At 48.5% G+C, this 16,353-nt stretch overlaps 1 protein-coding gene across 5 annotated transcripts in view; it reads left to right on the top strand.

Moving 5' to 3' along the window:
* Window positions 1-16,353, top strand: part of Ptpn5 (protein tyrosine phosphatase non-receptor type 5) — a 57,587-nt gene that overhangs the window by 11,462 nt on the left and 29,772 nt on the right. For 2 of the 5 annotated variants that reach the window (XM_041655585.1, XM_041655576.1), the window contains exons 2-3: window positions 5,460-5,555; window positions 9,265-9,341. In XM_041655585.1, coding sequence (XP_041511519.1) covers window positions 5,536-5,555; window positions 9,265-9,341 — 97 coding nt within the window. In that variant the 5' untranslated portion in view covers window positions 5,460-5,535. Of the gene's footprint in view, window positions 1-5,459; window positions 5,556-8,995; window positions 9,146-9,264; window positions 9,342-16,353 lie in introns of those variants that run through there. The other 3 variants (XM_041655614.1, XM_041655604.1, XM_041655594.1) reach the window with 2 other exon arrangements.

The raw sequence follows: 16,353 nt of genomic DNA on the forward strand, positions 1-16,353 counted from the left end.
TAACAACCCTCTGCGTCTAAAGTGTGTAGCAGGTAAGGAAATGGGAACCTGGGAATTGGGCATCTTGGCCAAATCAGGCAGGCAGCTGGGAGCCCTAATTTGTAGAGAGATACCAGAGGCTTACATTTGCGTCTTTTGTGGTGATTTTAAAGCCACTTGTCAACACTCAAACTCTAGCTCATTTTGACTTATTTACTTTTTTAGAACTACTTTTTGAACAATTGCCTAGATAAAGATTAAAAAGGAACACCCATATCTGAGACCATAAACCAAGCGGTTCAAATAGAACCTGACTCTGGGGCTGAAACAGTTTAAAGCCTGGCTCTGCTATTTGCCAGGTGTGCTCTCTCCCTCCCTCCCTCTCTCCCTTCCTCCCTCCCTTCCTCCCTCTCTCCCTTCCTCCCTCCCTCCCTCCCTCCTTTTCTCTCTCTTCTCCCTCTCTCCTCTTCCCTCTCCCCTCTCTCTCCCTCTCCCTCTTCTCCCTCTCCCTCTCCTTCTCCCTCTCCATCTCTCTCGTCTCTTTCTTTTCCAGACACATATGTAGAAGGAGAATGTTGTTTTCTCCCTGGGATTAGAATGAGAAAGGAGAAAGGAGATGATATGTTTGGTGTGGGATCCAGCACACAGTAAAACCTAGTCAAAGGGAGGCCATGATGACCCCACCATAGCCCTGGGTACAAGTCTTCCCAGTGAGGCAGGACCCTGGACATTGATCACAGAACAGAGGGAAAGACCAGGAAAGTAGATACCAGGCTCTCTGGGGGAGTCAGCAGGAATTCTTGAAAAAGTGATATTTGAACAGGGTCTTTAATTTTTATTAGCATGAAATATGTCATTTTCATAAATAGATATCTTATTTTATTCTTACCCCCCACTACTCTCCCTACCCCCCACACACACCTTGCTGGCCTGTTTCTTCCCTATAAACAGTCCCCACTTCTCTTAAAGGGGAAATTCGTGCTTTCCAGGCAGACAGATACAGGGACTTTTCCAGTAGAGAGGAAGGTACATTTCCAAGGCTTCGGAGATGGGGTGAGAATCTAAGTAGAGGAAGCATCAGCACCCCCACGGGAGGTGTGATCACACCTTCACATTTGTGATTGCCTGTTTTCTCCTTACAAATTAAACTGTGTACCTGGGGAGGGGGGGGGGGCAGAATGGAATGTTTTCAAAGTCTCAGAAAGCACAGGTAGACCAGATGAGCTTTGAACCCTCGAGCCCTTCAGTTGTCCTTAGAGTCCTTGCCTGACACGCCATTCCTAATCACAGAGGTCCATCCAGCTGTGTGGATGGTCGCACTGCCCAATGATCGCAGCTGGACTCAGATTCCACCAACAGGGGCTCAGCTTGGTTCACTCTCCACACCTGGTCAGCAGCCTTTCCCCAGCCTCTCCGGACCATGGCCTGAATTCCCTGATGCTGTGAGTGTCCTCTGTTGAGCCATTGCCAATCTGCCACGGCCTCTTTTAACCTTGACAGCTGCAAAGTTGAAACCTGGGGGATAGGCCCATTCATAAACATCTTTTTTTTTTTTTGGAGGGGGGTGTTGTCGTTTTACACCTTTCATTTCCATTACAGGCTATGAATATTCAGATCCTATCACCCTGTAACTAGAGCCAAGAATTAGTAGGTTCTGGTCTGTGAGTGCATCCATCTATACACGGTGGAACATGGTCACCATTATCACACACTCCTCACACTGCCTCTCAAGGCGGGCTTATGCTTCCTGAGAAACCAGTGGTCATATCCACCAATTTTTCTGCTCCCACAAAGGAGTCCAGGGAACCTCCCTAGGGGTGAGGTGCAGGAATCTCTTTCTAGCTCCTTCGTGGCTAGCGCTATGAACCCAGAAGAACACTGTACCTCCAAGCCTGAGTGAGTATCTTCATCTATAAAATAAGAATCATCCCACGCTTCCCCATCTCTCTGTGGAAGGGGCTTACTTGTATACTTCTATTTTTTCTTTTTTTTTGGGGGGGGGTATTTATTTGTTTTTATATCCTCATCAAAGTTTCCTCTCCCTCCCTTCTTCCCAGGCCCCCAGCCCACCCTGTCCACTCCTCCTTCGCTGTTTCTCTTCAGATACAAGCAGGCCTCCCTTGGGTATCAGCCAGCCATGGCATTTCAAGTCACATTGAGAGTAGGCACCTCCTCTTCTATTAAGGCTGGGTGAGGCAATCTGGTGGAAGGAATGGGTCCTTACAGGAGGCAACAGAGTCAGAGACAGCCCCTGCTCTCACTGTGAGCCTCACACGAAGACCAAGTTACACAGCTATAACATATATGCCAAGGGCCTAGGTCAGTCCCAGGAAGATTCACTGGTTGTTGTTGGTTCAGTCTCCGTGAGCCCCCATGAGTCCAGGTTAGTTGGTTCGGTGGTGTCCTTGACCCCTCTGGCTCCTGCAGTTCTCTCTCCCACATTTCCTCACGATTCCCCAAGTCCCACCTAATGTTTGACTGTGGGTCTCTGCATCTGTTTCCATCAGTTGCTGGGTGAAGCCTCTCTGATGACAGTTGGCCTAGGCACAAATCTATGAGTTTAGCAGAATACCATTTGGAATCATTTCATTGACTTTCTCTTCTTTTCATTTGTGTTTGGCTCTATCCTTGGTCTCTGGGGTAGCCCATCTCTTGGTCCTGACCCTCAAGGGTGAGCTACCTCTCCAGATGTGCCAGTCATGAGTTAGTCACTCCCACAGTTTCTGTACCATCATTATCCCAGCACACCTTGTAGGCAGGACGAATTGTAGGTCACAGGGTTTGTGGCTGAGTTGGTATCCCGGTCCCTCCCCTGGAGGTCTTGCCCGGTTATGAGATGACTGGTTCAGGCTCCATATCCCCTTAGCGGGGGTCACCCTCATAGATTCATGGGAGTTTCCATTGCTCTCGGTTTCTAGCCCATCCCAGAGATGCTCCCCCCTCCAAGATTCCAGTTGTCTTTCCCGGTACTCTCTCTGTCCATTCACCCCCACCTGTGGAAGGGCTTTCTTACAGAGCATCCAGCGCCTGCTAGAATGTGTCCTCTTCCTATCTCTGAATAAGGTTGATACCCAGGCCTAGAACATGGGAGTGAAAAGTTGGGAATGTGGGTAATGGGGACAGATCTGTAACTGTGTATGATCTTGGACAGGTCACTTCACTTGGCAGAATCTCTATTTTCTTTTCTGGAAAAGTAAAGTAACAGTGTGTTCCTTCTAGGCCAAATGCCTCATGCCATGCTCAACAAAGGGCCTGAACCTGTGCCATTGCCACCGTTCCCTCTTAGGGCATGGAGAATGGAAGAACAATACTGATTTTGCCTGCTTCTCTCCCCTCTCTGGGCAACTCCTCCTGATTTCCATCGTCATCAGCCGTGAGAAACAGAGGATCTAGATTTTGAAGATCGGGAGTAGCTCAGGGAAGGAGAGGCTAGTATCCCCAAGTCCTGAGCTGGGTCCCAGGGAGGCTATGGACCCTCACGCTAAAGATGGAATCAGGACAAGATGCCTTAGCCACATCCATGAGCCTCTGGTGTCTCTTCATGTTGCTTGCACAGTTGGCCCCTGCTTCCTAGTCCTTGCACGGTGGCCAAGGCCAGCAGAGAACCTCTGTGTGTCCACTGTTCCTATCTAACAAAGTAGGGGTTTGGGTGTCTCTCTGCAGCCCCCGAGCCTCAGATCCCTGTGGAAGCAAGAAGATAGAGTTCAGCCTGAGCCACTTGGCCAAACCATAGACAACAGCAGGCTTAACAGTCTCCAAGGATGGGCATAGTCCTTGGATATCTCATTTGTCCTGAAGCTAAACCAGGCAGCTAGTCACCATTCAGGGCTTTGAGACCTTCAGAAGCATGCCCTGGCCCTTTCCGTGAGGGGGCATTGCCACACCACTGCTCTCATTTTCCCCTCCGTCATATCTTTGTTGCTCACCTACACAGTTTCTGGGCATCTGCTATTTTACTAGGTTATGTGATAGCCCCTGGGGAACTAAAAAGGAAACTAGAACTTAGGAGTCAGTGAGGCTTAGCAAGCAAGGGCACTTGCTACCAAGCCCAATGACCTGGGTTTGATACCTGGAACCCACATGGTAGAAGGAGAGAACACTCTCTCAGTGCACGTGCAGACATGCATACACATGTCATACAGGGTTGAGAGTGGCCGTGTCCCCTTTCTTGGTATGAAGGCAGCTCTCCACATCCTCACCACCCACACCTCTTCCTTGTCCAGAAGATTCCATCTAGAGGGGAATCTATCTTCCTCAAGACACAAAACCATAAAGGACAGCTTCTCAGAGAACATGGCTTTGGGAATCTACAGCCGAATCTTCAAGGTTCCTAGGACGTGTCTGTCACATTTCCCTGTAAGCGAGTATAAGGAGAAGGAAAATGAGGAGGAAATCGGCACCAGTACGCATCTCAGCCCATCATCCCGTCCCACTCCTCCCTCCCTTTCCATGCTTGTCTTGTCAGGCTGGTGTTCTTTCCATCATGAACGTCCCCCGCTTTCTCTCAACTTCATGTGACCTCCTCTGCTTGGACACCACCCCCATCCCACAGCCACTCCCATCCCATAGCCACTCCCATCCCATAGCCACTCCCATTCCATAGCCACTCCCATCCCACAGCCACTCCCACTCACCCGTCAATCTTATGACTCCTCTACCTTGTTTGGGGCCTTGATGGTACACCAGGGAACCCTGAATGTTTCCTATCAGACATTGACGTGGGCCTAGGTTTTTTCCTACCTGCATCCTGCAAGAGAGGCTTGTGTTTGCTGTGTTTGCATGGTTGACACACAGTAGCTGTTTGAAGTAAATACACTTTAAAGAAATGGATGGGCCAGTCCTTATGTTAAACTCAAAAGAGAGAAACCCAAGTTGCCAAGCCCCTTAGCTGAGCATGTCCAGCTCCTTCCATCCTGCCTTCCTTGGGTCTCAGGTAGTCCCGTGCTCCACAATTCCACCCACAGAATGGAATGAAAGGGAAGTCGTTCATCTGAGTACACCTCAGCCAGAGAACACTCAGGCCCCTTCTTCGGGATCCAGTGCTCTCCCAAGTTTGTGGTCTGCTCAGACGAGGGCACAGATGGCTGGACAGTGGACAGATGGGCCAGGAGGGTAGGCAGCTTGCTGGGATGGAAATAGCATGAACTAGGCATTGGGAGTCCTGGGTGCAGAGCCTGTCTGTTCCCTGAGTTTGCTGCACACGTCATTCCGGGCTCTTTGGCTGGCAACAACAGAAACACTTAGTAACCCAGGTGGCAAAAATACTTATTAGAAGCCTTGGAACATGACACAGGCGTGATGGGCTCCTTCCTGTGACAAGGGGCAGACAGATGAGAGGGTTGGTAGCGCCTAACAAGATTTCAGGATTTGGTGAACTACCTGCAAACAATTGTTCCCACCCTGTGTGACCTGAGTTACTTCTCTGTGCCTTCGTTTCTCCGTCTGGGTATTCTGAAGCTGGCCTCTTTCTATTTACATAGATAGTTTGCTTTTTCCTGAGGGAAATTCCTGGCCCTGGCCTCAGATGGCACTTTTTCCTACCCGGATACCTTGGGAATGAAGTCTGAGGGAGCTAGGTGAGTGATGCTGTTTTAATAAATAACTAAATAAATAAACAGTAGATTTTAGGCTATGCAGACTTTATGAGCAGATGCCACCTGCTGAATCCAATGCCCCTTCCTTCCACCTGTGTTGCTAACCTCCACGTCCCCTCTGCTGCAGACCTCCCAAGCCCATGCTGGCATTGGGAGGCCACGCAGCCAAGTGCAAGAAAGGCACCCACCCAAGAGGCAGCGCTCATGACTATGGTAGATGTTTTGCTCTCGTGCCTCTGCTGGCACTTAAGCCTCACCTCCCTTCCCATCTCTCTGCCCAGCCTATTTCCAGTTGGTGCCCCAAGTGTAGCACTTGTACTGGCCAAGTCCTTACTCTGGTGACCCATCACCTACTAGAAACATCCTTTCCGAAGTAGCTCACGCCTTCCTTTTGGAGGGCACTTCCACCTCCCACAGACTTGGGGGGAACTCTGCCCCATATACAGAAATCAGTTAAAGGGGATTCCAGAGCACAATCACGCTGGCATCTCCCACTCTTCATTCAGATGAGAAGGGCCCTGGCTTGCTCGGCATTGTATTGCTGGGACTGTCATAGGCCTTGCTCACAGGAGTGCTTGGCAAACGCAAGTTGAAGGCACCCATCATCTCTGAGGCTCTGTGCATCTCAGAGCAGCAGTGGGAAGCCATTGAGTGAGTTGCTGCCTGTTGACACGGGAGACATTAGCCAATGTTTCCCAGGTGATAAGGGATGGAGGAGGAGAGGGTTGCCCACAGCAATCCATTCCAAGCTGCTATTTCTGCTCCTGGTGGGCAAAGAGAAAGGCAATACCCAGAGACAGGGCTTCTCTTGTGCTGTGTGAATGGACCATTCCCCCGCCACACACACACACACCTGACACCGCCTAGACACACAGCTCTGAGAAGGGAAAGGGTGGGGGCTTGAGTCTCTCTCTCTCTCTCTCTCTCTCTCTCTCTCTCTCTCTCTCTCACACACACACACACACACACACACACACACACCTGACACCGCCTAGACACACAGCTCTGAGAAGGGATAGGGTAAGGGCTGGAGTCTCTCTCTCTCTCTCTCTCTCTCTCTCTCTCACACACACACACACACACACACACACACACACACACAGACACCGCCTAGACACACAGCTCTGAGATGGAGTAGGGTGAGGGCTGGAATCCACCACAGGGCACAACCACACCGTGCTCCATTTTCCTCCACAGTGTTGAGGTGCTACTCTCTGTGCTCTTCTGATTATGAAATTAGTCATTTTCTAGGAAGCTTATTTATAGCGTCCACTGCACACACGCAGTGCTGAGCTATTCTGCACGTGGCTGGGGTGTGAAAGCAGGTATGAGTCATATGTGGGTCTCCTTCCAGATGCCTTGGTTACCTTTCTGCCCCATCATGGGCCACTGTCTTGGGGTATCCTCCATCCAGGGGAGCTCTTATAGTAAAAACAAGCTCAGGACTGAGAGTGTTCTCAAACCCAAACCCTATGGCCCCCACTTTTGTATTCAACCCGCTTCAGTGCCCTCCTCTGAAATGAAAGGTCTCCGAGATCCATGGTTCCCTGCCAGCTGTTGAGGATGGTTCCAGGTGTCTTAACAAAGACCCACCCATAAAGTGGCTCAGATTATGGCTGCTTATGGTAGCTGATGTTTTCTGAAGCACATTGCAGCGCCACTATCTTTTTCTACAGTTCTTTGTCTATGGAACCTCCTCCTATAAGCCAGGCACTGAGCTGCGCTTTGAAGATGCAAGCTAAGTAAAAGGAAAAGTCATTGCCCTTTTGCAGCCTGAATCCTAACAGCTGGCAATGATGTTGATCCAGCAAGCATCAATTAAAATAGACTTCCTAACTGTGCCGAGTGCTGAATAAAAAAAAAATCCCAGCAAGTATAGATGAATGCACAACCCAGGCCGAGCAATGTGAATGCAGAGGTGTGTGCAGGAAGGAGCCCATCCAAAGCGCCCCGAGTAGCGGTCAAGGGCAGGAAAGACAGAAGGCAATGCTGAAGGAGAAATAATCTACTTAGCTGAATTTCAGCATGTTTGTCTTTGGTCTTAGTGAAACAGAATGCTATGGGAGTATTTTTCCGAGGGAGGTTAAGTGGTGAATTTGAATAGCTGGTGCTAGCTCAAGGCGGTCCCATCCTGTGTGCAGATTGGGAACCTCACAGCCATGTAAGTGATAGACTTTGGCACTATGTTGGAGAGTGCTGTGAGGGACTGAATGGATGCCCAAGACCGTTAGGTAAAGACCACACTTGCAAGCAGGGATGCCTTGAAGGAAGTGTCCCTCTGTCTCTGAGTCATCTGGTCTCTAGACTCGGGATTCTCAGAGATGCTGACAGTTAGAGTGGGGGGGGGGGGCGGGGAATAAAACAAGACAATGCAAGTTGAGAGTGAAAAATACCAGCGTGGGAAGAGCCAGCCCTATCCTGGCCTGTTTGCCCTTACTATTGAATTCTGTAATGTTTCTAAAAGAGGCTGTAGGATGGATGAGAGTCCACACTGCAGGGCTGGTGGGCAGAGAGGCTGCTGACCTTTGAGACTGCTTGGAGCTTGGGCTAGTGAGTCTGCGTTGAAGGTTATGCAGCTGCCAGTTCTCCTGGTTAAACTAAGATGTGGGACCTAGTCTTAACAGATGTGCTCTCCATCAAGAGAGCCAGCACAGGAAGGACTAAGAAACTCTGAGGCTACTGTCCTCTGCAATCCTTCTCTCGGGGCATGGCCACAGCCATGACTCAACCACAGAAGCACAGATCCCAGACTCCCAGAATGCATAGTAAACAAGAAGGATGATTCTCCGATAGACACAACCTGACTTGTGTGGTCCATCCCTGATCCAGCCCACGACTGCCAAGAGTTGGGCATGAAATGGAGCCAGAAACATTGGGGGCACACACCTGCATTGCCAGAGCAGGTTATTCTGTAAGTGCCATGGTGTTCTGCCCTCCAGATTTGCTGAGTCTGAAGACACTTTCTGTAATCTAATTGATTTCCAGCAAGCTTTTTCCAGATCACTGTGTGAAGAAAGAAAATTAGACCCTAGGGCAGTCTGTTGGGGACCCTGGTGGGTAGAAATAGGGTTTTCTGGGGGCTGGATAGATGGCTGGGTGGTTCAGAGCACTTGTTCTTGCAGAGAACCAGGCTTCAGTTCTCAGCACCCACATAGTGACTCATGAAACTTCTTCTCTTTATGCACACCATGGCACAAACATGCACATATCTACACCATTATCATCATCACTGTCATCATCATCACCACTAACAAAGGAATTAGGTGCAGAATAGCACAGTAAAAGTACTGAGTTTAGAGTTCTCCACTGTAACTTCAAACCCAGCTTCACTCTGATGAGACCTTGGACAAGTCCCATAAACCTCCTAAGCCTTGTTTGATGAGCCTTGTTTCATGAGATCATGGTGAGGTCTCTGTTTTCAGAGTCTCTAAAAGGTGACCCAGTCTGGTGGTGACGGCGGCAGTGGCGATGGTGGTGGTGATGGCGATGATGATGACAAAACCCTGCCTCTCTTCTGCAACTTGATGCCATAAGAGGCTTCTTGTCCCCTTTGGTCCCCTGATGAGGTGGAGGTAATCAAAAGAATACTGAGGGAATACTGAGGGAGGCAGCTTTTCGTCTTCGCTGGAAGCTGGGACTCTTGATCTTGGACCACCAGTATCCTCTGACAACAATTTCTCTCCCACTGCAGGAGTGAGAGAGAGAACCAGGCTGCTGATGACTCCACGGGAGGGGCCCTGGACATGTGCTGTGGTGAGAGGCTGTCGGGTAAGTCTCAGCACTCCTGTGACCCAGGAACTCAGACTGGAGAAAGAGGGTACCAGCTGACATAGAATTAGAAGTCTGGTTGCCTGTGACGTTGCTGTTCTAAGGTCTCTGTATAGATGGGGCTTTGTTTCTCAAACCCTCAGTGTCTTTCTGTCCTAGGGTCATTTAGGGAAGTTCTGTGTCCTCTGAGAGTAAGGACAGACATCTGAAGGTGTGCTCCGAGGGAGAGAGGAAGAAGAAAGTTGGCAGGGAGCTTAGCGTGGAGAGAGAGCAACTGACCAGTGTCAGTGCAGGCCTCGGGAGCGATGGAAGAAATCTAAACCAGGTGATAGGGTCTGAGCTGAGGGTGGCCAAACAGCCTGCAGAGCTGCCTGTCAGTCCTGCAGAGAAGCCTGGCTGGGAGTCAGAACCTGAAGCTGGAGTCCAGGTGCCCACAGATGTGGGAGTCTGCCTGCCTGCACCCCTGCCATGGCTGTCACCATGGAGACAGCCAGGACAGTGTGCCCAGAGTGGCAGCAGGGCCCACCAGTTGGAGACCATATTCCTGGTCAAAATAAACGGCATTAAAAGGAATAGAGTGGAAAAGACAGTAAAAAGGGGTTCTATTTTCTTTCTATATGTTTTAATTATTTTTTCTTATAACAAGCGTCTTTTGTGGTAATATTACAAAATAAAGGCAAGTGAAACATTTGGAAATTTGCCATACCTTTGTGTGCCTACATTTTCATATTCTCCACCCAAATGTTTGTTTGAAAAATATCCTTTTGAATTCGAACTTGGAAACCTCAAACTTGTGGCGTCTGAGAAACCTCGCGATCGTTCTAGGTAAGACGCTTAAAAATGCAGTCTCCGTGTGACATTTATGGTTGACATTGAAAAGAAATAGATGAGACTCGGAAGCAGTGGCTTCAAAATAAGCAATTACAGGATCCACTGCCCACCCTTCCCATCTCCCTGGCTCCCCCAGCAGCCTGAGCCCTTGGCGCAGTTCCCCCCTCATCCAGCAGGGGCACCATTGCACACCATGAGCCCCTGTTTTTGCTGGTGGGGAATGGATGCTCTGCTTAGGAGGCATCCTGGCAAGGACCAGGGGAGCTAGTTGGAAAGAAAGAATTCTCCGAAGGTTATGAAAGCTGAGTGTCTGGAGGGCCACCGTATGCTGGGGGACAGCAGATCTGTTCTGCATATTTTTAGGAGTATGATGTAAGCCCAACACAGAGACATAAAGACGATCTAGGCCCACGAGATGAAGAACTTACTTTCTGACTCTCACAATGGTCCAGTCATAGAGCTGATGATTCCAGAGGAGGGAAATGAGTGTTCCATCACTGGAGGCATTCAACTATTGGAAGACAAGCAATGGAGAGGAAATTTCCACAGTGGGTGGGAGGTCTCAGTGACGTCAAAGTTCCTTTCAACTATTAAACACTTCTGTGATTCAGATATGAGTCATAGGATTCAGAGATGACTCTCCAACCAGAGATGGCCCCACTGGCTAGAAAATACCCACAGAAAGTAGGATATAATATATAGGAACCCAGGGAGGAGCATGGTGGGGAGAAAAGAGCATGGGACTTGGCATTTGAGCCTGACTAGGCTATTTCCAGCCTCTGTGTTTATGGACGAGTCATTTAACCTTGCTGGACCTGCCACCAGCCCTTCCTCTGAAAATGGAAATAACAGCAACATGAATATGACTATGAATCTTCACAAGAAGAAATGTAACCACTCATTTGTTCACCAAGTCCATTTATTGAGTACCTACCGTGTCTCGGATTCTGTACTGGGTGCTGGGGATATGCAGGGAGATGAAACACAGTCCCTGCCTTAATGAAGGTTCACAACAAGCTCTGTGCTGAGCCAATTCTGGAAAATGGGACAGAGCCACAGCAGAGAGGTTACAGTAGGAAGCACGATGTGTTTAATTCTATCTCCTCCCCTAGAGCCGGCAAACAATGTCGAATGGAAGAGGAGATTAGTCATCTCCGTTGAAGCTGGCACCTTGCCTGCCTTATGCAATACTCGGGAAGTTGGTATCATTTACTGCCCCCATCTTACAGATGACAGGGCCAAGGCCCGGGGAAGTTGGGCTTCCTTCCCAAATTCCCTTAGCTAGATGACGTTTGGCAAGGGAAGGCCCAGTCAGCTAGCCATTTCTGAGCTTGTGTCCTCACCACTACCCTGTTCTTACCTCCATCGTCTCTGGAGAGTCAGTGTTGTTTGCAGAGGGGAAAAGAGTGAAGAGTGTTTGTCCCCAGGGAGGAGTAAGGCAGTGTCACTGTGTCTGTCTCCTTCTATGTCCTACTTCTTCTAGAAAGCCCTGTCTGCCAAGGGCCAGGAAAGTATACGCCTGCTAGACACCCATGCTGCCGGGCAGATGTGGTATTGTAATAATTATTCATCTGTTTAGGACTATGCGCTCTTTATGGCATGCCCTTGTCTGTCTCACTTCTGTGTCCTCCTTGCCCACTGCTTATTGAGCCATGTCTTCATTTATTCCCCATTAACTGAGCGCCTGCATGTGGCTGGCACTGCAGTAGATTCAGCAGCTTCACTAGCTGAGAGAGTGCCTACCCCACAGGACTGTATTATGTATGAAGAGTGGGTTTCAAGCCTGGAGAGATGGCTCACCTTGTGAAAGCACAGAGCATCCAGGTTCAGTTCTCAGCACCCATAAATTATCTAGAACTCCAGTTGCTCCATGAATATTGCATGCATGGAGTGCATAAACTTATATGCAAACAAGTGTCCATGCACATTAAATAAATTAATTTAAAGAAGAAAAAAAGTAGGGCCCCAGGTCTTAGACCTGACTCAGTCACTAATCAGTGAGATGCTCATTTCCCCTCCCTGGACCTGCTATCTATAAAGTGTCAGGATTAATCTTCAGTGCCATACGGAATTTTTGGATGGCTCGGTGAATTAATAGAGAGCTAGGAGACTAGCCTGGCACACAGTGGTGCTACGTAAGTGTTCACTGTAAAGGGAAGACAGGCAACAAACAAGGAGAGGGGGCGTCATGGGGCAAACAGTGGGGAAGACTATAGAAGAAGATGAAAACTAAGCCGAGGGGCGTGGGGAAGGACTGGAAGGGAGTTCAGCATTGTGACTGTGTGGACCTGAGCCCAGTGTGGAGCAGATTGCCACAAAGGCTGGTCATCCAGATCTGCTGACTTAAATGGAAACATGGACATAAAACAAATGGAGGTACAGAGGCCAAGAGCACTGGGGTGCTGGGCCTCTAGAAGAGCCCATAGACACTATGAGCAATCACATAAAGATAATAATGGTATAAGAATACAGCCCTCAGTAGTTTCTCTCCCTCCCTACTGCCTTCCCTGCTGGGCAAGACACAGGCAGAGCGAGGGCCAGCCATGCCAGGATGACTCATTCATTCCCACACAAACTTCAGAGTAGCAGGACATGGATCACACTCAGAGCCTCGGTCACCAAGACCCGAGCTAGCATCAGCCAGGTCATACAGACCTCTTAGATAATACTTCCTGAAGTGAAGATGTCTTTAGACATCGCCAGCAACCCAGGAAGCCCACAGCTGCCTTCAGAGCGGGTAGGCTGCTCACACCCTCCAGGGTCCTCCCACGTTTCCTCACACACTTGTGTTTGTTCTCATTTGACACGGCCGCATGCTCACGTACACACATGCGCATGCCCACACAGTCACCCAAGCACGTGGCCTGCCTCAGACTCACAGGGCCCTGTGGGGGTGGACACGTACCTTCAGAGGACACACACCTGCATATCTTCTTCCTCTTGCACGCTCAGCTCGCTCGGCTCTGCAGCTCCACCAGCCTTCATGCACCATACAAGCTCCCTGGCAACTAAAAGACACACTAGCTCTCTTACTCTCTTTGGGTCTCCCCTGGGACTGCACCCTGATCTCATGAGCATGCACAAGGATCAGAAAACACACTCCCTCCTTCTGCATCACCTGTCCTTTCCTTGGCACTTAGTCCTTCTTGGTTATGGAAACCAGCGGGAGGCACTTGGCGTAGACCTGGCTGCCGTCACCACTCCATGCACGCACAGACTTCTTTCCTTTCCCCTCGTGAACACATTCCTTTGCACACGGTCACTTTGTTCTCTTTCACTCCCCTTGCATGCTCACTTTACTTGCTTTGCAGTCATTTAAACACATGAGTACATTCAAACCCACACCCCCTGCTCTTTAGTGTGTAGGTGTTCACATTTGCATGAAAGCAAACAATGCTACGGATGCTGGGGCCTCTGTTCCTTCCCCCAGCTAGCACTGGTATGGGCCTAGCCTCAAATCCAATAGCCTCTTTGGAGTACATGGGAGGTAGAGGATATCACGGCCAGTGATGACCAGGTTGTGCAACAGAGTGACATCATTAAGTCTTGCTTTCAGTGTCTCTAATGAGCAGACTTAGGTTGCCTCCTAAGATTTGTAGGAACTGAGGCCAGATCACAAGTGTGCTGTGGGGTAATGCTCTTGTACACTATAAAGATTTGTCATTCATATTGGCTTAATAGATGCTGATTGGCCAGTAGTCAGGCAGGAAGTATAGGCAGGGCAACCAGACTAGGAGAATTGTGGGAAGAGGAAAGGCAGAGAGTCCGTTGTAAGTCAAACATGGAGGAAGCAAGATGAGAATGCCTTACTGAGAAAAGCCAAACCACATGGCTAAACATAGATGAGAATTATAGATGAATTTAAGTTGTAGGAGCTAGTTAGCAGTAAACCTGAGAAAGAGGCCAAACAGTTTATAATTAATATAAGCCTCTGTTTATTTTGGATTGAATGGTTATGGGACTGGGTGGGACAGAAACTTCTGTCTACAAAGGTGAAGCCTCTAATGATATACCACCTCCAGTTGAACCTGGTACTGCAAGAATCCTTGTTTGTGTGCATGTGGGCACATCACTCTGTATAAGCAATCATGGTCCACAGTTCTCCTCAATCAGCATGGAAGCCTCAGAAAGAAGCTCCTGAAGGAAAAACCTTGCAAGCATCAGGTTATGATGAAAGCAAATTCTGAAGTCCTCATTATTAGAGTACCTCTTGAGAAGAGGACATGAACACTAGGTAGGCGCATGGGTACCTCTCCTGGGCATTGTGAATTATTTCCCTATGAGAATGGCATGGCCAAGTGAGAGGAAATGCAAGCCCCATGTCTAAGAATGCCATTGCTCTTGAGACCTGGGTACTCCAGAGGCCCTTTATATATGACTAGAGTCATGATAGTCCTGGATACCCTGAGGGTTAAGTGTGTGACATTCACCTGGGTTCATACAAGGTTTCAAGTATACACTGTAGGCCTAAAACTGGCCTTTTTGGTAAGAACAGAGATGACTTCTTGGACTGGTAGCTATGAACCCTACTCCATCTTTTATCTTGGTATCTTGAAGGTGGGCTTTAGTCCAGCTCTAAATACAGTGCTCTGTGTGTCTGCTCACCAGTGTTCAGTGGGTTCTCCCGAGCCAGGGATGAGGACTAAGTCTCAACAAGAAGCAATTGATTACCCTCACATCCAGTGTCCCCATCTGACCAGCTGAAGGGCCATAGCTTTTGCTGCATCCCCATCACGCCTCTTAAGAGACTTTGTGATAGAAGCCGATGGACTGTTGAAAATGCCCTTTGACCAACTCAAATTTAGGGAGCATCCACTCAGTCCCAACATGTCCCAGATTAGTGGTATAGTGCTGAGCAGAGCAGATGTATACTCCTCTCCTCTCAGAGAACACAGGAAACCAGGGAAGGCTTATGTGCAGGCCTAGAGACAAGAACCGAGAAAGGCTCCCTGAACCCATGCTAGAGGATGAGTAGGTCCCTACTCAAGTCTCCAGGGGCCTCTATCAAGCACTGTAAGAAGATAGGTAATCTCAGAAGGAGATTTAGCCTCCATCTGCTAAACCCTGTCCTTACTGAGCATCCAAGTCCGGTGCCCGGTACTGGTTCTAACTGTCCTGGGAGCAGGTGCAGGAACCCTAGTGGGCAACCAGAGAGAAGGCAGACAAAATGTGGCATATGGCTGAGGTGTTGCTGATGCCTGTCCACAAGCACAGCACACATTCTGCATGTCTTTCTCTTTCTGTGGTATGGGGATAGAACTCGTGGCCAATGTGCACACTGGGTCAGCACGAAGCTATACGTGTAGCCACCATTGTATAGGTTCTTATTTCTTTACCACACTGGTGTTCCTATTTTTTTTTTTTTCGAGACAGGGTTTCTCCGTAGCTTTTGGTTCCTGTCCTGGAACTAGCTTTTTTTATATATATATATTTTTTATTGATATTTATTGAGCTCTACATTTTTCTCTGCTCCCCTCCCTGCCTCTCATTTCCCCACTTCAACCCTCCCCCAAGGTCCCCATGCTCCCAATTCACTCAGGAGATCTTGCCTTTTTCTACTTTCTACTTCCAATGTAGATTAGATCTGTGTAAGTCTCTCTTAGTGTCCTCATTGTTGTCTAAGTTCTCTGGGATTGTGGTTTGTAGGCTGGCTTTCTTTGTTTTATGTTTAAAAACCACCTATGAGTGAGTGCATGTGATAATTGTCTTTCTGTGTCTGGGTTACCTCACTCAAAATAATGTTTTCTAGTTCCATCCATTTTTCTGCAAAATTCAAGCTGTCATTATTTTTTCCTGCTGTGTAGTACTCCATTATGTAAATATACCACATTTTTTTTTATCCATTCTTAGGTCAAGGGGCATTTAGGTTGTTTCCAAGTTCTGGCTATGACAAACAATGCTGCTATGAACATAGTTGAGCACATGCCGTTGTGGCACAATTGAGCATCCTTTGGATATATACCCAAAAGTGGTATTACTGGGTCTTGAGTAGGTTGTTTCCTAATTTTCTGAGAAATGCGCCTATTTTCATTTAGGACTATTAATGCATTTAGAGATGTTTACACCGACTGATAATTTGAGTCTTTAGACCATTATAGAGAAACAAAACACTGTTAGGAGATGCTAAGATACTAATAGAGTAACATTTTGTGGAGAGGCCCTGGCCAGGTATCCACTAGTC

This window comes from Microtus oregoni, unplaced genomic scaffold (assembly GCF_018167655.1).
Source record: "Microtus oregoni isolate MIOR12 unplaced genomic scaffold, Mior012 000000F_ref0000247, whole genome shotgun sequence".
NCBI lineage: Eukaryota > Metazoa > Chordata > Mammalia > Rodentia > Cricetidae > Microtus > Microtus oregoni.